This window comes from Protopterus annectens, chromosome 12.part0 (assembly GCF_019279795.1).
Source record: "Protopterus annectens isolate FY-2018-M chromosome 12.part0, PAN1.0, whole genome shotgun sequence".
Classification (NCBI taxonomy): domain Eukaryota; kingdom Metazoa; phylum Chordata; order Ceratodontiformes; family Protopteridae; genus Protopterus; species Protopterus annectens.
Genome location: NC_056746.1, coordinates 1553940203 through 1553966605, shown reverse-complemented (window position 1 = coordinate 1553966605; position 26403 = coordinate 1553940203). Strand labels below are relative to the sequence as shown.

General features: G+C 37.3%; 1 protein-coding gene across 3 annotated transcripts in view; it reads right to left on the bottom strand.

Annotated features, from left to right (window-relative positions):
* Positions 1-449: 449 nt before the first annotated feature.
* Positions 450-26403, bottom strand: part of LOC122817291 (galectin-3-binding protein-like) — a 210569-nt gene continuing 184615 nt past the window's right edge. For all 3 annotated transcript variants that reach the window (XM_044090517.1, XM_044090519.1, XM_044090518.1), the window contains exon 6: positions 450-2601. In XM_044090517.1, coding sequence (XP_043946452.1) covers positions 1521-2601 — 1081 coding nt within the window. In that variant the 3' untranslated portion in view covers positions 450-1520. The remainder of the gene's footprint in view (positions 2602-26403) is intronic.

Here is a 26403-nt window from a genome sequence, read left to right as displayed (position 1 = left end):
GGGGAAGTAAAAGCAGCATGTCACTCTGAAGGAGGAGCATGCTCATTTGTGCAGTTACCAGTTGAACAGTGTTCTGGGTGGTGTACATAGTGTGATAAGGGAGGTTAGGGCACTGTCAGCATGAACATTCTTCTCAGATTCAGTCCCCAAAAGCAGCATTGATGACACTGTGGTCCTCTTCCCTCACCACCTTCTAGCTATGTTAATTCAGCTAGTGATTTGTGAGACTGGAGGCCCAAGGCATGATACCAGTGTGATTTGAGGATCAAAGAAACTAAAATGGAGGTAAGACTGATGACATGTTTTCTTGCCACAGAAACACCATTAAAGCATCACGTACTCTGTAAAAAAAAGAATACTGAAGGACCCATTAAATCAAAATGCCAGCAAACACTTCAAACATTAACATATGACATCCAAACAAAACAAAAATGCTGATATGAACAACATTTCATTTTAATTTTTGTTTTTAATAAAGTTATACCTTTCATCTTTAAAATCAGATGGCAATATGTATGCTTCATGCAAGCACCATGTTTTCTGTGAAAGATCTTGAAGGTCATTAGTTCAGAATTATGTCAGCAATTCTGCAACACACACCATTTTAAATGTCTTGTAATACTTCTGAATGACTGAAATGTGTTTATTTATTTATTTTCATTATCCAGGAAAGACCCACAGACCAGAAGTACATTTGTAGGGGATACCTGGGATGAAACGATTTGACAAATTGTATGAACATATAGAATACAAAACTGTGCAAAGCTATATAAAATACAACAAAAACAGTCACAAATCATAGTTACAACAACGCAAATTAGTGTCTAATATTGCTAACAGCCAATAAAACTCTCAGTAAATGTATGCTACATGGTTAAGCAGGTATATATTTAATACATTGCAGTATAAAAGGAAAAATAGCAAACAAAATTGTAAAGCATAAACACATGTAATATTTAGAATAATAGGTAAATGGATAAATGTGAAGGATAAAATGAGAAAGATAAGTAAGAAACTGGGTATCATTGTTTTATAAGTTTGGAAGGCAATGGAGACAAGTGAGGAAAAAGTAAGGCAGGTATTCAGATATGTAGGCAATTATACACATATTAAAGAACAAAGGCTGGGGTAAGCAGATATTCTATTAGATTCTTCTGGAATTCTTAAGGGATCTTCTGTCTGTATATCTTGTTCTGTATAACACACATAACCTGGAGATATACAGGCAATTATAGTGGTATTCTAGAAAAGAATGGTATTTCATTATACTATGTGCTCTTGTTAGGTTTGTTTTGCACACCACAAATTTGCACAGTATGTTATTCTTGCTGTGAAATAGAAAACCTCTACAGGTAAGTGTTTTATGGTAAAATGATATTGCCTGAACAAGAAACAACTTTGTTAATCAAAAAATGGAATTTGCAAAGCAATGTAGTCCTCAACTCCATTAATCAAAGAATGAAATTTGCAAAGCAATGTACTCCTTAACTTAAACTGTTTTGCAAGAATCCACAAAATAGTTACTTCCTGAAATAAACTGGCCTCACAATGTATCTGTAAACTGAATACTTGGAACTACATGGAAAGACTGATTGGGAGCCATTTTGAGGAACAACAGCAACATTGTTCTTGAAATCTTGAACATCTGAAACATAGAACCCATTGCAGACCATGAGGGCTTTGTTTTCATACTGAATATCTGAGCCTGTGTATGATTGTGGTGAAAGAAGCAACACTGGGTATGTATCATAAGAGCATGAAGAGCCCAAATTCCTGCAGCTTTCAGAGGAAGAGTAATATGAAACAGACCAAGACATGGTTTCTGATTTATACAGAGAGCTGCTATGTTTTGGTGTTGTGAAAGTGATGCTGGGGTTGGAAGTAACTGTTTGATGCTGGTAGCGGGAATAACTACCATACCTCAAATAATCATGGTGACCTGTAGCTCTTAAAACAATGGTAGATGGCTGATAGGATGAATTATAAAGGTAGCCCCAAGTATCTGTATACAATCGAGGGGTATATGCTTCTTTAGACAGATCAGTGTGCTGCTTCAGTTTCTGGAAAGGCACTGTATGGAAAATTAAAGCCTGCACATACTTTGAGTGAAACTTATCCTCATGGGTCTCATATAATGTCAAGTTCAACTGAGCTTCAAAGAGAACATCTGGTGGCATCATAGCAAATCGGATGCAATCAAGGAGTTCTGAAACATTCTTTGGGTCACTAATCTTTCTTTTGAGGGTCCATGCTTCCAAGGCCTTTAAGAGAAATATTTCACTGGGGATAACCAGGTCTGATCTCTCTAGTAGTACTCTCAGCTGCTTGATATTCAAGTCAAACCAAGCTAGTGATTTTGTGAAGGCCTCAAGATTCCAAGCCAGGAACTGCAAGCAAAGTTCTTCCAACAGGGCATCACCAGTTTCAAGAGCATAGTTATAGAAGGCAACCTGGCTTTTAAAAGTAGGATCCTGAGGTAGCAGATGAGAGAAGAGCTGGCCACAATATTCCTGCAGTTCTTTGGCACCATATGAAGAGGCCATTTTGTGAATACATTGAGCAGACAGTAAAGTGATTTTAATATGTCTCGAATACAGATACCTGGGAACATAAAAAGGATGTCATTTGATAACTCTGTAAATGAAAAAAAATACAGCTCTCACATTAACAAAATCTATCACCTGATTATCAGCATTTAATGAAAAACAAAATATGATTTAAAATAACAATTGATTTAATAATTTGTTTCTGTTCTATTCTCATCATCTTTCAGTGCTATGTTTCATTCTGATGAAGTCCAGTGTTTAAGGTATTTGTGGAGAAATGCACTGACTAACTAGCTAACTAACTAACTAACTAACTAATTTAGGTCACTACATTGCTCTTTGGTTCTTCATACCATGTTATATTATTCAGTTTTCATTTTTTTGTTATAATAACACCACTGTTGAGTTTTCATTTTGGTTTTAGGCATTTAAGCTAAAACTTACAGTTTGAAGTTACAAGCCCAGTAATTAGCCAATACTCTCATCATCTTGTTACTTAACAGCAACTTGCTTTCTATTGAGCTTTTATTTCTATGCTTTTTCTTTTGTAGTGTACTTCTCATATGCCCTTAGTCCTCAGGTGGTATATCCCAAATCAATCCCACTGTGAGTTAGGAATGACTCCTCTGTACTGCCCAATCCAGTCTTACTCACCAGACGGTTGATATCTGAGGACAACAAGGTGCTTACAGGCATGTCTGTATACCCATCACCCAATACCATTTTCAATTATATTGATTCATACTAGTAATAACTGCACAACTGACAGACCTAAAGCTGTCAGCCCCCCTAAATATGCCTAGTCAGACTGGGAAGCCCTGCTGCATGTAAACGCATACATCACTGGTTCAGTAAATACACACTCAGATGTGTATAAACTTGATTTAATTGGCCTACATTCTGAAATTGTTTTATTGGATTTTTAATAAATGAGGACCATATCTGATCTTCTCTAGTTATTCAGCACAATGCCAGATTATGTGCTATGGTGCACGTAATTGCAGAATAAAGTTCACAAAGTGATGTGTAATTCTTCAGTGAAGGCATACTTCTCAAACTCTTAACACAAGAACTCTGGACAAAGCAAAAAATAATGAGATAACAAAGGCCCAAAAGGGGACAGATTTTAAATATTCAATGGATAAAACTCACTGAGGCACACCACGGCAATGAGAAGCTGACCTTTATTTGTCAAAAAGAAAAGAAAGAAAATGTATAAAAACAAAGAAATGTTTCAATCCAGTAAGCGCTTTCACATTTCAAAGAATGCTTCATCAGACTATTCAAAAACCAACAGACACTGAATATAAAAGCATCATTCAATTAACTATTCAACCAATCAGCATTACTATCTAATTATATATGAATGAGAACTAATATATATATAAATCCAACCATGTGGTCACATGAATTGATAAAGAAACAAACATTTCATAGAATCTTTTTAAATATGTATATAAAAATGCTGTTGATAATAATGTTAAAAATACTGTTAAAAATGTGTACACTGTTAAAAATACGTTTATACAACTATAACAAATATATCATTAGAGCAAAGTTATTAATAAAAAAAGGGGGGGTCACTATAGACTTGATTCAGTATCTAAATAAAAACCATCATAATATATATACCAGGCTAGCTGATCTGAAGTTGTGTGGCAAACCAGATATAAATAAACAAATAGATATATCCAATATTCCATGATAAAAAATGTAGAATAAATGTCCAAAAAAACATAAAAACATAGTGCATGTAGATATATATATATATATATATATATATATATATATATATATATATATATATATATATATATATAAAAACACCTATAGGAAAATACATTAAATATAGAAAAATATAAATACCGAAAAAAATACCATATAGCTCAACAGTGTGTACATAATACTTCAATGCTTAAAACCCCTTACGCTCAGAAAGGGTTTCAAAGAAATTCTGTCATTTAAACCAGAGACTTTGTCTGCCTGCAGCCTCATGATCCATCAAATTTCTCTTTGTTCAGTATAGTTCTTGTAATCACCTAAGCTAGTTTCTTGATATATCAATTCTATAGCCATAAACTTAAATTTATGTGTCGTACCCTTATCTATAACGTGTTTGGTCAGAGCATTATTTTCATCTTCCCTATTAATAGCATAAATATATTCTCTTATACGTTCTCTAAGAGTTCTGTTTGTCATACCAACATAGAAAGATGTGCACTTTGTGCAAACTGCTAAATAGACTAAATCACATGTCCGACAATCTGCATAGAAATCAAAATAGTATACTTTCCCAGTGTCTGGATGAATAAACTTGTTGCTATTTAATATGAAACAACATTGATTACAAGTCCTACATGAGTAGGTCCCTTTCCTAGCTGATTCTACCTGCCGTTTCTCTTTTTTCTCATAACATAATAGACGTTTCAAAGATTTGGTATTCTTATATGTGAATTTAGGGGTATCTCCTACTAATTGATGTAACTATCATCTATTGTTAAGATGTTCCAATTTATCATAAAAATCTCCTTGATTTTCCTATTATTACTAGTGAATGATATCACAGGCTTATTCAACATCATATGATTTTTTGCTTCCCCAGATAAACCACGACCATCTTCATTACCATGTATATATGGTTTCCCCATTGAATTTCTTCTTGCTATACTGTCCTGTAATGTATTTATCATCTCTCCTGATTTATAGCCCCTTTCTTGAAATTCATCATGTAGGACCTCCACAGTTTTTTGAAATTGAGCATCTTGGCTTGTGAGTCTGGATGCTCTTAGAACTTGACCTTTCACGATATTCCTATAAATATGTGTAGGGTGCATACTGGTACGGTGCAAAATCAAATTTTTCCTACAGTCTTTTCTAAATAACTGTGTCTGTAAGGAGTCTCCCTCTTTTATTTGCAGGACATCCAAAAATTCTATCTTCTCTACTGACCATTTCCCATATAGAGACAAGAAACTGGTGGTGCTATTGATATATTCAATGAACTCTTGAAGTGTGGCCTCATCGCCTTTCCATAATAGAAAAATATCATCCACAAAACACTTATATAATAAGATGTTCTCCTGGTATATGCTCTGTATGATGTAGGTGTGTTCCCAGTATGCCATTACTAAATTTGCATAGGGGTTGGCACACGGTCTGGTCATCGCAACTCCTTTCTGTTGTAAAAAATACTGGTCATCGTATACAAAAGCATTATTTTTTAACACAACATCCATAAGCATAGCACATCATATTACCATATTCCTTGGCATATCCTTTTCTATCAAAAGCAACCTCATGTAGTCTACACCTATGTCATTGGGGATGGAAGTAAATAAAGAATTTACATCTAGTGTCACCATAAAACCTATTTCATCATTCTTTGTAGGTGAGGTATATTCAGTGAGGCTCTCAAGAAACTATTTGGTGTCTTTAATCACTGTAGGTATTTGTTCCACTATCTTCCTTAACAGTTTCTCTAGATACATGGAAATTGTCTCGGTTAACCATCCCTTATTGGAGACTATTGGTCTCATAGGTGGGTTTTTGATGTCTCTGTGGACTTTGGCTAGGCCCCTGAAAGTTCATCAGACTTACTTAGTGTCTGCAGTCCTCAGTGATTTGCCATTAAAACCCAAATGTTATGAGGCAAAAAATCAGTGCAGTCTATGAAATACTAGACATTACAAGAAAAGGTTTTAGAAATAAAGAAATGTCATGCATTCTTCTTATGTTTTAGCTTACTAAGCAACAATTTTTGTCCATCTAATTACAATTAACACAAGGAGGAGCATTGAGTATTAAACTGGATTGTTTGTTTTTGTATGACTTACTATTACAATGATTACAGAAGCTCAAAGATGCTCTGAGCTCTTACAGTATCCTGTACTATGATACAGCTCACATTTTAATTCAGAAATATTAAAGATCACTGAGATTTTACCTGCACATCCTACATTCGAAGAAAGATTCCTTATTGTCAGTAGTATTGTAAGCTAACTTTTGTATTTAGTATAAGTTTAACATAACTGTGGTGGTGGTGCTGTGGTAGCATTGTCGCCTCACAGTAAGACTGTTCGATTCTCAGCTAGAGCATCTTCTGTGTGGAGACATGCTTGAATGGGCGTACCTTCATTAAAGGTTGTGCATCAGAGCTGGCAACTTGGCATGTAAAAATCTACTGCCAATCATTAGCGGACTGGAGTTCTGCTGTGGCGACCCCTAAAAAAAGCTGAAAGACCCCCAGGAAAAGCCAAAAGGCACACACACACAATTTGCTTCTTTAGCAATTTAAAACTCCTACTCTGTTTATCTTTGTAAATAACCAACCTTTTATCTTTGATGTCTTATTTATTATCTTTTTCATTATTTCTTCTGTGAAACAGAATATAGTTTGTGCTTCCCTTCCAGTTGCTGCTGTATAACATTTTATCTTCCACTGTACAATGTAGTACTCTAAATGAAAATCCCATTTGTTAGGTTCAGAGTTATTTGTGACATGGTTTCAACCTGGTGTACACCATGTATGCAACAATGCATAGTTTTTAAGAATAATTTATTTACTAGACTAAGACTTCCTAGAATTTAAACAAAATGGAATATTTACCATGAATTTATTTTATTAAGTTTTATTTTTGTCAACTGGATTTTTAAGAATACCTGGTTGACTAAATGGACTTTTTGATTAAACCTGTCATATAAGGATTTTTTCAGTATAGGTTCAAATATAAGTACTAAGCCAGCTGCACTTGCGGGCCATTTTAAGCCTAGCTGATTTCCCATCTTAAGGTGAGACTCACACCCTTCATCTTGTAACTGCCAGGTATATGACTTAACCATTATAACAACCCTGTGAAGAGAAAGGCTGCTCATAAGGTAAGGGAACCACAACTGAGGGTTGGGGCTATATTGTGAATGCTGGTGTACAGTTTCAAAAATCTTGGTTCTCTCCTTGATTTGCAGTTTTTGTTTGTTTTTGTTTTTAAACAATGTATAGAAAATAACATAAATCATTCTTCACAGTCATGCCTTATACATTCTATATGTGTTTCCTTTCTTTATAACAAAGGCCATTCACTCAAATATTACATAAATTGATCAGTTCCTGCCTCCCCTTAAACCACACTACTCTTGATCTTGAACATTATTCTGCAAGGGCTTCTCTACTGTCGGTCAAAGTGAAGTTCCCCAAGCTTCGTTTGCACCCAGGAAAAAAGACAGAGAGTCAGAACATAGATTGTTGTTTTCCATCAGAAATCATTCCTGATTCACTTCTTTTAGGAGATTTCTCCCCTCTTCAAGTTGGTGCAGCTGTGGACTTGGTATATATATCAGTTTAGGAGGGTCAGGGTAGAGGCTTGCCCACACATTGGGGGGGGGTGCAGTTGGGCTTGCACCCCTGCAGAAAATGCTTAAATTTAGTTGTTTTGTCCTTCAGTGTTTTGGACATTGTTCTTTGGTATTTTGGATCAACAGCTTTCTGGAGGGCATCGATTTATAGTAGAACCTTCTATGTAATATTCCCACATATTAAATTAATTTCAATGTAATTTTCTCCTTACCTTTTCTAAAGATCCAACCTCCATTTTTTATCTCCTTTACAATATTCAGTACTTCAACTACAGTTAGTTTAGGTTTTGATTTCTATTTTCTAGTAATTGTTTTTTGGCAGCCAATAGTATTAAACTTATTAAGGGGTGGTCGCGGTGGTGCAGCGGTTAGTGTTGCTGCCTCACAGCAAGAAGTTCCCCAGTTCAATCTTCAGCTGGGGTGCCTTCTGTGCAGAGTCTGCATGTCCTCCCTGTGGTCACATGGGTTTCCACTGGGTGCTCAAGTTTCCTCCCACATTCCAAAGACATGCTGTACGTGAACTAGACACTCTAAATTGGCCCTAGGTGTGTGTGCATGCATGTGTGTGTCTTCTGTGAAACGTTGGGTGCTGGGCTGGCAACTTGACACCATAAAACTCCACTACCAATCATAAGCAGACAGGTGATCCACTGTGGCGACCCCTAACTGGGAAAAGCCAAAAGAAGAAGAAGGCCTTACTATATACAAGCAATTTAGATCCTGTGTATCATCTCAAAAGAATTAGTCCCTCAGTTACAGCCATTTGCTCTCTCAGAATTTATGACAGAGTACTCTGTATCAGTTATTTCTTAGGTGCTTACTAGGCTAACAACCACAAGGGTCTTTTTTCTACACCATTAATCTTATTTAGACAATGGGCAAACTGTACAGCAATACCCTGATTGCAGAACAAGCGTTTTCCAGCACGGTATTAATGTACAAGTAATGCCTGGCAAAAAATGAGTGTGCAGCTCCTCAGCAGCTTATCAAGCTGCCGTGGAGCTCAGACTGAGGAAACAGAATGGGCACCATTATTTTATGCTTGCAAAGCAGTGTTTTTTTTCTGTTTAGCAAGTGTAAAATGTAAAAAAAGAAGACAAAAAGGTACGTGTGTGTATGTGTGTGTGTGCGTTTATGTCTGTGTGTGAGTGCATCCATGCATGTTAGTGAGAGTGAGTAAGCCATTATTTTACACTCACTAAGTAGTGATTTTGCTAATTAGCAAGTGTTAAAATAAAAAGAGAAAAAAAATGTAGTGTGTGTGTGAGAGTGTATGCATGTATGTAAGTAAGAGAGAGAGAGTGATTGTGTGTGTGTGTGTGTGTGTTTCTGTCTGCATGTGTGTGTGTGAATGGGTGCATGAAAGCAGAGAGACTGTGTGTGTGTGTGTGTGTGTGTGTGTGTGTGTGTGTGTGTGTGTGTGTGTGTGTGTGTGTGTGTGGAGAGAGAGAGAGAGAGAGATAGATGGAGAGAGTGAGAGAAAGCGAGAGTGATGTGTAATGTAAGTCAGTGCATGTATGTAAGCAGAAGAAACTGTGAGAGAGATCGAGAGAGAGTGAGACTGAATGTGTGTATGAAAGCAGCTGGAGACTGAGAGACTGAGAAAGAGGGTGATACAGATCTTGTGTGAGTGAATGTGTGTATGAAAGCAGAGGAGACTGCGTGTGTATATATGTATATGTATGTGTGTGAAAGCAGAAGAGATTGTGTATGTGTGAATGGGAGAGAAAATGGGCTGTATGTAAAATTGTTGTGCTTCATTTGTTTATTTTTTTAAGTACTATATTATTTTTATATATATTTGATGTAAAATGCTTCCTCCAACACCATTAACATATACTACAGCAAGTTTGAAACAGTAGGCGGGGGAACAATTTTACATTAAAAAATATATAAAAATTAATATAGTACATAAAAAAATAAATAAGCAAGTAAAACACAACAATTTTACAGTGAGCCCACTGTCTAAGTGCAATAATGCCCTCCAGGGTGTGCGTTAATGTGTAATTAATGCCCTTCCAGGGGTGTAGAACACCCCTGGGAGGGCATTAATTACACATTAACACACACTCTATCAGACATTATTGCTTGCTTAAATGCCTACTCATTTAGCTTAGAGTGCCTACTATTCCTTAACTGAAAGTATATAGGTTACATTGACACCATTGTTAAGCATTAACATATCATGTGTGTCTCCTTCCAGATAAGCACTATAGTATGTGCACCTACCACTAATAAGGGTATTGATGACAACTATATGCAATATGTTTCACTCTTTTGGACAGTCTACAGTGAGTCTGTAGCATTATTATATACCACTTTTAAAACATCTATCCAAACAGGCCATTTCAACAGCAAACAGAACATTTTTAGTACTGGCAAAGTATAGCTGCCTCTGAAAAAAGATCTATTTAGTTAAGGTGGAATCTAAAGAAGCTCCAACAGGATTTTTTAAAGTCAAAGTCATTTGATTAAATGAGATTCCATGTAATCAGCTCACCATGGGACAGACGAAAAAGAAATCACATATATAGAGATAATTTAAAACAGCATATAATAATACTACCACCATATTATAATTTAACTCTACACTTAAGTATATAGCTACATGTATTCCTAGAAACACACACTTGTTAAGATACTAAAAGTACCCAACTAGCTGCAAAGTTCAGGTAATAGTATTGCACACGAACCATGTACCACATTATGGATGAACAAGCATATAGCAGTAGCAGCTGAAGAAAACATATCGCACTTAGGCTAGTAGTATAACTTATAATGGTTGGCTGGGCTTAATATATGATTGATAAAATAATATTGCACAGTGAATGGGAAGTCCCAACTTCCTCACCTGTTGGTGATCAGACCTAATGTTGTAATTAAGAAATAAAGAATAATTTGCACATTTCTTATCAGTAAATTCAGCGCTGGACTTCAGAGTGACCGCATCTTCATTTTTTTCATTTTATTTTGCAATTAAAATAAAAAGAAGCAAATGTAAAAAATCCATACCCATGCAATCACTGTCTCACAGTAAGTGGCACAGAGCAAACTCCACTTATGCATTGTGTATGAATAAATGCATACCTGAATGTATACATTCTCAGTTCATCAGATGATCATCTCCACAGAATCCTTTCAGAGGAACAGGGTATTTACCAGAAGCATTATTATATAATTGGTTTATTTAAAAATAGTAAGAATTATATTTTAAGCAATTCCAGTGCATAATAGTGATAATTATTGTCAAGTCTGTCTTCCATGCAGATTTACTCACTTTGATTGTAGTTGGTGGGCATGCGGTGGTGGTGCTGCGGTAGCGTTGTTGCCTCACAGTAAGGTGTTGTCCTGTTCGATTTTCAGCTAGAACATCTTCTGTGTGGAGACATGCGTGAATGGGCGTACCTTCGTTGATGGTTGTGTGTCAGAGCTGGCAACTCAGCACATAAAACTCTACTGCCAATCATTAGCGGACCGGAGTTCCGCTGTGGCGACCCCTAACCAGGAAAAGCCGAAAGACACAACAACACTGCAATTGGTAGGCAAGTTGGTGAGCAAAACGGAGTCACTGATGGGTGATTATTGCTGTAAAGTATACCATAGGCTAAAAGAAATATGAGTTTTAGATAATTAGTTTATTTCTGACAAATTTCAGTCCCCAAAAGTAAAGGTGTCTTGATCCAGTGAGAAATAACCCTAATCTGCCAGGAAGTTCTCAGTGTATCTTTTGTTAATTGTTGGCTGTGGAAGTGGTAAAATGCAAATATTAGTGTAGTATTGTTGTAGTTTGAAGATAAAAACAAAGGAAAATATAAAATGTTACAACTGCTGCCAGAACCCAAAGAAAATCTTTGAGGTTTTTTCATTGGTAGACAGTTTTCTTTATGGAAACCATTTGAAATATTGAGACTTGAAATGCCACATCAGTGTAATGTGGAGAACAAATGGCTAAGAATCCACAACTCATATTAAGTCCAAGATTACTATTTATCTGAAAATGCTCCTTTCTGTGAGGTATGGTAATCTCAGAGTGGGTCTATATCAGCTTGGGGGTGGGAGGCTTGCCCCCCATATTAGAAGGTGCTGCGGGGGGCTAGCCCTCAGCACAAAGCAAGTTTAATGGATATGAGAGATGTTTGATATATATAGAGCTATAGTCTATCTTTAATGATAAAAAATACCTTTATGTATTGCAATTTGTTTACCAGGAGAGTGAATTAGTAATGACCCTCTTCAGTCGTTGCCTTAGTACTTACAATGGTACAGTACTATATACAATATTAATATTTACAATCTAAGTTTAATTTATAGCAAATAGACTAGGTATAACAAGTAACTCAAGTCATATATAGCATGTATGTACAAGACAAATCAGATGTGTATAACAAGCATCTGTAAACATGTTCGCTGTTATCTTTTGGGGGTCTAAATACATTATATCATATCATTCAGTAATACAGATATTTACAAAGAGTATGTAGGAATACAGGAGATGATGAAGTTTATCCAGCTTTGTGACAGAAGATACATTCTTCTTCCTTTTGTAGGTTTTCAATCAGGGCTGATTTAAATTGTTCCAATGTTTGATTTGATTTTAATTTCAGTGTGAAAAAGGTTCCATATTGATGGCCTCAGTCTATAGAAAGCTTTTCATCTATTGTGGTTTTCAATTTTGGACAAGCCAGGATAGGGAAGTAATTTTGGTTATTTTTTAGTGTGTAAGTGTGCACCCTAGTAAAAGGGATTCTTTTTAGAGGAAGACAGTATATATGTTAAGTGTTTTAAATAACAAGGTTGCATGAAGCAATGTGGCTGTTTGTGTAATGGTAAGCCAGTAACATTTTTTTCAGTAAATTATAATGCATTCTTGCATCTGCTTGTTGGACAAGGTGGATTATTTATTTTTCTGGTCTTTGTAGTTTTTGTATTGTGAAGGGAATGCAGGCATACTAGGAGCAGGCTATGTTCAAGTTTTGGAAGTCAGAAATGTTTTTGCTCCTAGCCTTAGGTGACAGTAGGGGCCAGATTCCAAAAGAGTTGCTTCTCAGTGTAAGTCTGCCCTGATTCCAAAAAAGTTGCTGTCAGTGTAAGTGGCTTACTTCAGATTCCAAACAGCTGCTTTCAGCCTGCTCTCAGTGTAAGTGTTGACTTACACCGAGAGCACGTCTTTTGGAATTGGGGTCTAGATAAGAGGTACAGTAGCATAGCTTGAGGTGTGATAGAACTTTGGGGATGGTATTGTCAGTGCGAATTGTGAATGTGGGAGAAATGTACCCTTGATGATTTGTATTACATATGCTATTTCCCCTCTGGTCTGTGAGTTTTATTGGTGGACAGGTGGTTTAAGTTTTGTGTGTAAACATAATATTTTTTTGTCTTTAGAGTAGCTTGTTATTACAAAGTTAGAAAATTGTGAGAACTTTGACTGCAGGCGAGTTTGAAAATGTTGATGTGTTGTATTAGAGTCAATCATAAGAATGCCACCAGCATACATTATAAAGCTGCTAATGTGTAGGTCAAGCAAATGTCTTTAATAAACAGCAAGAGCATTAATAAGCCTAGAATGGATCTGTTAGCTACACTATTGTTAACTATGCCCTTTGTCAGAAAATAAGCTGTTGCAATAAATATGGACGATTCTATTTTTTGGATAGTTTTGGAACTACTTTGGAGTGTTTTAAACAAAGCTAAGCTTGTGTAAATTGGGTATTCAGAAATCATGGTTAACATTCTGAAAAGCCCTGATCATATCACTGAATGCAACTGCTATCTCTTTCTACAACCACAATGACCTGTATAAGTAAATATTATTTATGTGCGTTTTCTTGGACATCAACTTGCTGAAGAAAACTGACTCTCACTAGGTTAATTTCTGCAAGTCAAAACCCAATATAATAATAATAATAACAAAAATGACACCAAGTTGATTTTTATAACCTGTAACCCAGTTAATTTGCCCAAAAAATGGCCAGACTTGCATTGATCACAAAACTCATTAAAACCTTAACAATAACGCTAGACTAAATAAAGGGATTTTTGTAAAGGTTAAGGGCAGGGAGACTGATATTGTTAGGGTTAATAACCATGAGTAAGTTGAGTACAAATGTATGCTAACCCTAACCCTAACTCACCAGGGTTAATACCTATGAGTATAATGAGTACTCATGTACTAATCCTAATCCAGCAGCCAGGTTAAATGCACATGAGCAAGATGAGTACTCGTGTTCTTACCCTAACCCATCAGGGTTAATACGCATTGAGTAACATGAGTATTCATGTGCTGACCCTAACCTACCAGGAGTAATATGCACTGAGTAAGATGAGTACTAATTTGTGCATTAATGCACCAGGGTTAATAGACATCAGTAAGCTGTATACACATGTGTGATAACCCTAACCTATTAGAGTTAATACACATGAGTAAGATGAGTACTCATGTGTGCTAACCCTAACCCACCAGGGTTAATACGTGTGAGTAAGATGAATACTCATGTGTACTAACCCAAACCCACAAGGGTTATTACACATGAGTAAGATGAGTACTCATGAGTGCAAAACCTAACCCACCAGGGTTAATAGCCATGAGTAAGACAAGTATTCATGTGTGCTAACATTAACCAACTAGGGATAATACTGTAAGTAATGAAAGTACTTGAGTGTGCTAACCCTGACCCACCAGGGTTAATACACACTGAGTAAGAAGAGTATTCATGTGTGCTAGCCCTAACCCACCAGGGTTACTACCCATGAGTAAGTTGAGTACTAGTGTGTTAACCCTAAACCACCAGGGTTACTACTCGTGAGTGCTAACCCTAACCCACCAAGTTTAATATGAACTGAGAAAGATAAATGCCTGTGTGTGCTAACCCAAACCCAATAGGGTCAATACATATGAGTAAGCTGAGTACATGTGTATTAACCCTAATCTATCAGGGTTAATACACATAAGTACTCATTTGATAGCCCTAACTCACAGGGGTTAATTCGCATGTGTAAGATAAGTACTCATGTCTGCTAGCCTTAAAACACCAGGGTTAATACTCATAAGTAAGATGAGTACTCCTTTGTGCAAAACCTAACCCACCAGGGTTAATAGCCATGAATAAGACAAGTATTCATGTGTGCTAACATTAACCAATTAGTCATAATACTGTAAGTAATGGAAGTACTCAAGTGTGCTAACTTTGACCTATCATGGTTAATACACATGAATAGGATGAGTACTTGTCTGCTGAGCATAACACACCAGGGTGTAGTCACAAGAGTAAGATGAGTGCTTGTGTGCTAAGCCTAACCTATCAGAAGAATACTCATGTGTGCTAATATTAATCCACCAGCCACAGTTAATGTGCATGTGTAAGATGACTACTCGTGTGTTCTAACCCTAACCCACCAGGGTTAATACACACTGGGTAAGATGAGAACAAAAGTATGCAATCCTTAATCCCAGGGTTAATACACATGAGTAGAATGAGTACATGTGTACTAAGCCTAACCCACCAAGTTTAATACATATGGCTAAGATGAGTATACATGTGCCTTAACACTAACCCATCACAGTTAATACACATGAGTGAGAAGAGCACTCGTGTTCGAACCCTAACCCATCTGGGTTACTAAGCATGAGTAAGATAATTATGCATCTCTATTAACCCTAACACATCAGGGTTAATAGGCATGCCAAAGATGAGAACTCAAGTGTGTTAGCCCTTATCAACCATGATAAATAGCCATGTGTAAGATAATTACTCATGTATGCTAACAGTAACCCATTAAGGTTACTATTCATGCGTAAAATGAGCAATCATATCTGCTAACCCTAACGCACCAGGTTTAATACACATAAATAAAACAATTACACGGGTTTTAACCCTAACCTATCAGGTTTAATATACATGAGTAAGATAAGTATTTGTGAGCTAAATGTAACCAACCAGGGTTAATACACGAGTAAGATAAGCAATCATGTGTGCTAACTCTAAAACACCAGGGTTAACTGCATAAGTAAGATGAATACTCATGTGTGCAAAACTTAACAAACAATGGTTAATACTCGAGAGTAAGATGAGTACTCATATGTGCAAACCCTAATCCACCAGGGTTAATACTCATTGAGTAAAACAAGTACTCATGTGTGCTAACCAGCCAGTGCTACTAACCATGATTAAGCTGAATACACGTGTGCTAACCCTAACCCACCAGTGTTAATATGCATTGACTAGAATGAGTACTCATGTGTGCTAACCCTAGTCCACCAGGTTTAATATGCATCAGTAAGACATATACACAAGAGTGTTAACCCTAACCCATCAAGTTTAACATGGGATTGCTTGTATGTGTTAACCATAACCCACCAGGGTTAATACACATAACTAAAATGAGTACTTGTGTGCTAACCCTATCCCACCAGACTCAATACACATATATAAGATGAGCCTCATCTGTGCTAACCCTAACCCAGCAGAGTTAATATCTGTGAATAAGATGAGTACTCATGTGTGGCAAGACTAACCCACCAGGGTTGATACCTGAGTATGATGAGTACTCATGTGCACTAACTCTAACTCACCAGGGTTAATACACATAAGTAAGATGAGTACATAGGTGTAATAATCCTAACCAGGGTTAATACTCATGACTAAGATGAATACTCATGTGTGCTAAACCTAATTCACTAGGGTGCATACCCATGCGTAAAATGAGTACTGATGTGTGTTAACCCTAACTCATGAGGGTGAATATGCATGAGTAAGATGAGTTCTAATATGCTAACCCTAACCCACCAGGGTTAATACATATGAGTAAGATGAGTACTCATGAGTGCAAACACTAACTCACCAGGGCTAATATGCATGAGTAAGATGAATACTTGTGTGCTAACTCTATCCCATCAGTGTTAATACTTATAATTAAGATGAACACTCATCTGTGCTATGCCTAACCGACAAGTGTTAATACTTATGAGAAAGATGAGTACTCATGTGTGCTAACCCTGACCCACCAGGATTATAATGCATAAGTAACATTATTACTCAAGTGTGCTAACCCTAACCCACCAGGGTTAATACCCTCAAGTATGATGAGCACTCATGTGTGTTAACTGTAACTCACCAGAGTTCATACACATAAGTAGGATCTGTACTCATGAGTGCTAACCCTAACCCAACAGGTTTAATATGCGTTGAGTAAGATAAGTGCTCATGTGTGCTAACACTAACCTACCATGGTTAATATGTATAAGTAAGATGAATAATTGTGTGCTAACCCTAAACCACCAGGGTTAATATGCATGAGTAAAATGATTACACATGTACTAACCCTAACCCACCAGGGTTAATATGCATTAGTAGGATGAGTCCTCATGACTGTAAACCCTAACCCACCAGGGTTAATATGCATGCGTAAGATGAGTACTTTTGTGTTAACACTATCCCACCAGCATTAATATGTATAATTAAGATGAGGACTCATCTGTGCTATCCCTAACCCGCAAGTGTTAATACTCATGAGTAACATGAGTACTCATGTGCTAACCTTAACCCACTAGGGATATAACACATAAGTAATATTAGTATTCATGTGTGCTTACCCTAACTGATCAGTGTTAATAACCACAAATGTGGTGAGTTCTCATGTGTGCTTATTGTAACTCACCAGGAGTCATATGCATGAGCAAGATGAGTACTCATGTAAGCTAACCCTAACCCACCAGGATTATTACATTTGAGTGCAATACGTATTCATGCATGCTAACTTTAATTCCCTAAGGCTAATATGGATGAGTGTGATGAGTACTCAAGTGTGATAAACCTGAACTTCCAGGGTTAATACACATGAATAGGATGAGTTTGTGTCTGCCACCCCTAACCCACCAGATTTAATACTCATGAGTGAGATGACTGCTTGTTTGCTACCCCTAACCTGCCAGGGTTAATACACAAGTATGATAAATACTCATGTGCACTAACTCTAACTAACCAGGGTTAATATGTATGAGTAAAAGGAGTACACATGTTTTCTAACCCTAACCTATCAGGGTTAATACGCATGAGTAAGATGAATACTCATGTGTGCTATTCCTATCCCACCAGTGTAAATAAGCATGAGTAAGATGACTACACATGTATGTAACCCTAAGCCATCAGGATTAAATCTCATGAGTAAAATGAGTACTCATGTGTGATAACCTTAACCCATCAGGGTGAATACTAATGTGCGCTATCCCTAAAACAACAGCAGGGTAAATACACATGAATAAGATGAGTACTCATGAATGCAAAACCAAACCCAGAAGCGTTAATTCCCATGAGTAAGATGAGTACTTATTTGTGCTAGCACTAACCCACTAAGGTTAATACCCATGAGTAAGCTGATTACTCATGTGTGTTAACCCTGAATGAGAAGGGTTAATACCACAGGTAAGATGAGTAATCATGTGTGCTAACCCTAGTCCACCAGGTTTAACATGCATGAGTAAGACAAGTACTCATGTGTACTAACACTAACTCACCAGGGTTAATATGCATTAAGTTGGATGAGTATATGAATATGTTGTCCTTAACCTCAAGGGTTAATATACATGAGTAGGATGAGATTTGTGTGCTAACAAATATCCACCAGGTTTAATATGTGTGAATAAGATGAGTACTTGTATGCTAACCCTAAAACAAAAAGGGTTAATAAGAATGAGTAAGATAAGAACACATGCGTGCCAGCCCTCACCTATCAGGGTTAATATGCTTGAGTAAGATGAGTACTCGTGTGCTCACTCTATCCACTAGGGTAAATACCCATGAATAAGATGACTACTGAGGTGTGCTAACCCTAATCCACCAGGGTTAATAAGCATGAATAAGAAAAGTACTCTTCCGTGCCAGGGTGAATACTCATAACTAAGATGAGTACTCATCTGCTAACCCTAAAACACCAGGGTGAATACATATTAATAAGATGAGTACACATGTGTGCAAAAGCTAACCTACCAGGGTTAATTTGCATGAGTAAGATGAGTGCTCATATGCTAACCGTAGCCCACTGGTGTCAATATGCATTGACTAAAATTAGTACTTATGTGTGCTAAGCCTAACCCATTCAGTTTAATACACATGAGAAAGATGAGTATTTATGTGCTAACCCTAACCTACCATGGTAAATATGCATGAGTAAGATGAGTACTCATGATTGCTATCTCTAACACATCAGGTTTAATATGCACTGAGTAAGATGATTGCTTGTGTGTGTTAACCCTAACCCAGCAGTGTTAATACACATGAGTAAGATGAGTATTCATGCTTGCTAAGCATAACCCACCAGAGTTAATCCCCATGAGTATGACGAGGACTCATGTATGCTAACCCTAACTCAGCAAGGTTAGAACGCATGACTGAGAAGAATACTCATGTGTTGTAACCCTAACCCACCAGGGTTAGTAAGCATGAGTAGGATGAGTATACATCTGTATTAATGCTAACTCGTCAGGATTAATATCCATGAGTAAGATAAGTTCTCATGCGTGCTAACCCTAATGCACTCGGGTCACTCCTCATGAGTAAGATGAGTACCCATATGTGCTAACCCTAACCCATCAGAGTTAATAAGCATGAGTAAGGTGACTACTTGTGTGCTAATCCTATCACACTAGCATTAATACGCAAAAATAAGATAAGTACTCATCTGTGCTATCCCTAACCCTCCAGTGTTAATACTCATGAGTAAGTTGAGTACTCGTGTGCTAACCCTAATCCACCAGGGTTAATACCCATTAGTACAATGAATACTTATGCATGCTAAATGTAACTCACCAGAGTTAATACAGAATAGTTTGTTAAGTACACGTGTGATAGCCCTAGCCTATCAGGGTTAATACACATCAGTACATGAACACTCATGTCTGCTAACCCTAACCCATTGGTGTTAATGCACATGAGTAATATGAGTACTCATGAGTGCTAATCCTAGCCCACTAAGGTTATTATGCATGAGTGAGATGGTTACACCTGTGTGCTCTCCGTAACCTAGCAGGGTTAATACCCATGGACAAGATGAAGAGTCATGTGTGCTGTCCCTGACCTGCCAGGATTAATACACATCAATAGGATGAGTAGTTGTCTACCAACCCTATCCCAAGCATACACATGCATAAGATGATTGTTTATGTGCTAATCCTAACCTACCAAGGTTAATACATGTACGTGAGTTGAATACTTATGTGTGGTAACCCTAACCTACCAGCCAGTGTGCATGAGTAAGATGAGTGCTCATGTGTTCTAACCTTAACCCAAGAGGGTTAATACGCATGAGTGTGATGAGTACTCATGTGTTAATCCTAAACCAGCAGGGTTAATACACTTTGAGTAAGATGAGTACACAAGTATACTATCTCTAATACCCATAGTTAGCATACATGAACATGATGGGCAATTGTGTGCTAATAACCCATCAGGTTTAATTCTTATGGCTAAGATGAGAACACATGTGTGTTAACCGTAACCCATGTGGGTTAATACACATGAGTGGGAGAAGTGCTCATGTGTTCTAACCCTAACTCACCAGGGTTAATAAGCATGAGTAAGAAGAGTATACATGTGTGCTAACCCTAAGCATTCAGGGTTAATACTCATGAGACAGATTAAGACTCATGTATGCTAACTGTTATCCACCAAGATTAATACCCAAGAGTAAAGTAATTACTCATGTGTGCTAACCCTAACCTACTAGGTTTACTAACCATGAGTAAGATGAGAATTCATGTCTGCTAAACCTAACAGACCAGGGTTAATACACATGAGTAAGATGATTACTAATGTCTTTTAACCCTAAGTTCTCATGTATGGTAACCCTAACCAACCATGGTTAATAAGAATTGAGTAAGATGAGTACACAAGTATGTTATCCATAACCCCAGTAAGATAAGTACTTGTGTGCTAACAATAACCCACCAGGTTTAATAAACTCAAGTAAGATGAGTATGTGTCTGTCAACCTTAACCCACTAGGATTAATATACATGAATAAGGTGAGTACTCATGTGTACTAAACCTAACTCACCAGAGTTAATTTGCATGAGTAAGATGAGTACTCATTTGCTAACCCTAACCCTCCTGCATTAATATGTTTGATAAAGTTGAGTACTTATGTGTTCTAACTTTAACCAACTAAGGTAAATACTCATGAGTAAGATGACCACTCCTGATTGCTAACCCTAACCCAACAAGTTTAATATGCACTGAGTAAGATGATTGTGTGTGTGTTAACCCTATCCCAACAGGGTTAATATGCAAAAGTAAGATGAGTACTCACGGGTGTTAAGCCTAACCCAGCACGGTTAATACCCATGAGTAAGATGAATACTCTCATGTGTGCTAAATCTGTCTCAGCAGGGTTAAAACTCATGAGTGAGAGGAGTACTCATGTGTTCTAACCTCTAACCCACCAGGGTTAATAAGCATGAGTAAGATGAGTACTTGTGTGCTAATCCTATACCAGTAGCATTAGTACACATAAGTAAAATGAGTAGTCATCTGTGTTATACCTAACCCACCAGTGTTAATACTCATGAGTAAGATGAGTATTCATGTATGCTAACCCTAATCCACCAGAGTTATAATGCATGAGAAGGATTAGTACTCATGTGTGCTAACCCAAACCCTCCAGCTACAGTTAGGGTGCATGAGTAAAATAAGTGCTTATGTGTTCTCTAACCTTAACCCAAGACGGTTAATAGACACAAGTGAGATGAGTACTCATGTGTGTTAACCCTAACCCAGCAGGGTTAATACAATTTGAATAAAATGAGTACACAGGTATACAATCCCTAACCATCAGGGTTAATATACATGAGTAGGATGAGTACTTGTGTGCTAACCCTAAGCCGGCAGGGTTAATATGCCTGAGTAAGATGAGGACTTGTGTGCTAACCCTAAGCCGGCATGGTTAATACACATGAGTAAGATGAGTACTCATGAGTGCTAACCCTGACCAATTACGTTTAAATTGCATTAAGATGATTGCTCTAGGTGTTAACCCTAATCTACTAGGGTTAATACGCATGAGAACATCAGTACTTATGTGCTAACCCTAACTAACCAGGCTTATAATGCATGAGTAAGATTAAAACTCAATGGGAGATAACTCTATTGCACCAGGTTTAATACCCATGAGTACGATGGGTACTCATGTGATAACCGTAATTCACCAGGTTAATATGCATGAGTAAGATGACTACACGTGTGCTAATCCTAACCTAAAAGGGTTAAAACACATAACTAAGATGAATACTCATATGTGCTCACCCTAACCCACCAGGATTATTACATTTGAGTATGATGAGTATTCATGAGTGCTAACCCTAATCACCTAAGGTTAATATGCATGAGTGAGATGAGTGCTTGTTTTCAAACCCTAACCTGCCAGAGATGATACACATGAGTATGATGAATACTCATGTGGACTAACTCTAACTAACTAGGGTTAATATGCATGAGTTAAATGAGTACATGGTTTGTTAACCCTAACCTATCTAGGTTAATGCACATGAGTAAGGTGAATAAGCATATGGGCTAACCTTAACCCACCAGGGTGAATAACCATGAGTAGGATGAATACTCATGTGTGCTAACCTTATAAGCATGAGTAAGATGAGTATACATGTGTGTTAACCCTAAGCCACCAGGGTTAATACGCATTGAGTTAGATGAGTATAAGAAGATGTTATCCTTAACCCCAAGGGTTAATACATGTGTAAGATGAGTTCTTGTATGCTAATGAACATTCACCAGGTTTAATAAGCATGAGTATGATGACTATGTGTGTATTACCCTAACCCAAAAGCATTAATAAGCATGAGTAAGATGAGAACATGTGTGCTAACCTTAACCCACCAGGATTAAATTGTATGAGTAAGATGAGTACTCATGTGTGCTAACCTTAACACACCAGGGTGAATACCCATGAGTAAGATGAGTACTGATGTGTGCTAACCTTAACCCACCAGGGTTAATATGGACTGAGTAAGATGAGTACTCGTGTTCTAAAGCTAACCTGCCAGGATTAATACCCATGGGTAAGATGAGTATTCATGTCTGCTAACCCTAACCCATGAGGGTTAATATGCATGAGTAAGATGAGTACTAATGTGTGCTAACCCTGAAACACCAAGGTTAATACGCATGAAAAAGATGAGTACTCGTGTGTGGAAAATCTAACCCACCAAGGTTAATACACATAAGTAAGATGAATAATCATCTTGCTCATGTGTATTAACCCTGGTGGGTTAACGATAGGACACATGAGTATTCATCTTACTCATGCATATTTACCCTAGTGTTTTAGGGATAGCACACATCAGTACTCATATTACTGATGGGTATTCACCCTGGTGGGTTAGGGTTATCAAACATGAGAACTCATCTTACTCATGCTTATTAACCTCTCAACCTCTTAATTTTATTTATTTTTATTTATTGACATTTGTTAACTGGATTGGTCCAGCTGGGCTTGTGGCCCATTTTCAGTGGAGACCCGAGGAGAAAAGCTCCAAAAAAAAAAAACACAAACAGTTTACAGAGAATCAAACATTTGAGTCAAAAATATGGTCAAAATCAGTTATACAAGAACATTAGAGAGACAAAGCAGAAATGCAAACACATGATATATACATATCAATATTTGTACAGACTAAAACATATATTTACATATTTACAAAAAGAATTAAGTCCAACAGTATTAATTGTAGAGTTTAATAAGTATCCACAATAGTGGAGTACTTAGCTGTATGTGGAGGGACTGAAAAGGTATATAGTAGGGTTGTGGGGAGCTTAAGTAGGGCTTGACAAGGACATATTTTGGAGAGGAGTAGATGAAGTTTGAGTTTTTCTTTAAAGTATGAAGGGTGAATGATGGAACAAATGTCTCTTGGGAGTATGTTCCAGGCTTGGGCGATGGAGTGTTTATATAGGAGTTTGCCAGCTATTTTTTTGGGTTGGTAGATTTGTAGTAGTTGCTGATTAGAGGTATGGAGTGTCTGCAGAGGAGTAAGACATGAAGAAAGAGAGAGCAGGGCAGGATGAATGCTTGTAAAGAATGAAGTGTAACATTTGAAGTTGTGACAGCAATAGAAGATGGGGGAGTTCTAACCAGTGGGGAGTATTTAGGGGAAGGCAGTGATGTGTATTGTATGGAGAGTTTGTGATAAATCTAGCTATCTTGTGATAAGTTTTTTGGAGTTTGTTTAAAGTCATAGTTTAGATGTTGGTGAGTACTGGGGCAGCAAGAGCTTGTGCAAGGGAGAGTTTGGCATTTGTAGTTGGAAATGTTTTATTGCGATACAGTAAACCAAGTTTCTGGTGAGCCTTTTTTATGCTTTGGAGGATGTGCAAGTTGAATTTGAGTTCATCATCTATGATGACCCCAAGAAGTTTAGTGTGAGCTTTGGGTTGGATAACTTAATGCAAGGAATCTGGGCAAAGGCTAAAATAATGGGGGAACAAAGGCCCAAAAATAGGGACATATTTTAAATACAACTCTTATAAACTTAGAAAGCTGCTAAAATAACATGATTTCTGTTTGCATATATTTTCTGAAGGATATGGAGTCTGAAACTTAAATATATATCATTTTCATTATTTAGTGATCTCGAGCGTCTGTGATTTGCCATAAAAACACACATTTTATGACAAACAGACCAAATATTTCAGGCAAAAATCTGGACATTTTGTAAAAATTTGCATAGTTGACAGCTATGGTACTCGTCTGCTGGCCCTAAAACACCAGGGTAAATACACATGAATAAGATGAGTACTCATGTGTGCAAAACCTAACCCAACAAAGTTAATACCCATGACTAAAATGAGCAGTCCTATGTGTTAATTATAACCCACCAGGGTTAATACCCATGTGTGAGATGAATACTCATGTGCTAACCCTAACCCACCACAGTTAATATGCATTGACTAAGATGAATACTCATGTGTGCTAACTCTAACCTCTCAGGGTTAATATGCATGAGTAAGATGAGTAAAAATGTGTGCTAATCCTAACCTATTAGGGTTAATATGCATCAGTAAGATGAATACTCATGTGTACTAACCCTAACCTATTAGGATTATTGCATGTGAGTATGATGAGTGCTTATGCATGCTAACCCTAATCTACTAAGGTTAGTATGCATGAGTGAGATGAGTACTTGTGTATGGTGACCCTGACCTGCCAGGGTTAATACACATGAATAGGATGAGTATGTGCCTGCCAACCCTAACCCAGTAGGGTTAATACCAATGAGTGAGATGAGTGCTTGTTTGCTACCCCTAATCTCTCAGGGTTAATACACATGAGTATGATGAATACTTGTGTGCTAAACCTAACCCACCTGCCACAGTTAATATGCATGATTAACATGAGTACTCATGTGTTCTAACCCTAACTGAAGAGGGTTAATATGCATGAGTAAGATGAGTACCTTTGTGTGCTAACCCTGACCCACCATGGTTAATATGCATTGAGTAAGATGAGTACACAAGCATGCAATACCTAACCCCAGGGTTGATACACATGGGTAAGATGAGTACTTGTGTGCTAATGTGCTAACTCTATCCCACCAGTGTTAATACACACAAGTAAGATGAGTACTCATTTGTGTTATCCCTAACCCAACAGAGTTAATACCCATGAGTATGATGGGTACTTATGTGTGCCACCACTAAACCACCAGGGTTAATATCCACGTGTATGATGAGTATACGTGTGCTAACCCTAACCTGTCAGGGTTAATACACATGAGTAGGATGAATACTCACATGTGCTAACTTTAACCCACCAGAGTGAATACCCATAAGCAGGATGAATACTCATGTGTGCTAAGTCTAACCCACCAGGGTTAATAAGCATGAGTAAGATGAATACACATGTGTGATAATCCTAACCCACCAGGGTGAATACCCATGAATAAGATGAGTACTGATGTGTGCAAAACCTAACCCACAAGGGTTAACTACCATGAACAAGATGATTACTCATGTGTGCTAACCCTGAACTACAAGAGTTAATACCATAAGTAAGATGAGCACTCATGTTCTAGCCCTTATCTACCAGGTTTATACAAAATGAGTAAGATGAGTACTTGTGTGCTGTAACCCAAATCCACTAGAGTTAATATGCATAAGTAAGATTAGTACTCATCTGTGCTAACCCTAAAACAACAGCGTAAATAAACATTAAGATGAGTAGTCATGTGTGCAAAACCTAACTTACCAGTATTAATACCCATGAGTACTCTTGTGTGCTAACCCCAACCTATCAGGGTTAATACCCATGAGTAAGGTGAGTACTAATTTCTGCTAACCCTAACTCACCAGAGTTAATTTGCATGAGTAAGATTAATACTCATGTGCTAACCCTAATCCACCAGTGTTAATATGCATTGACTAACATGAGTACTTATATGTGCTAACCTAACCCAGCAGGGTTAATACACATGATTAAGATGAGTAGTTGTGTGTTAACACTAACCCACT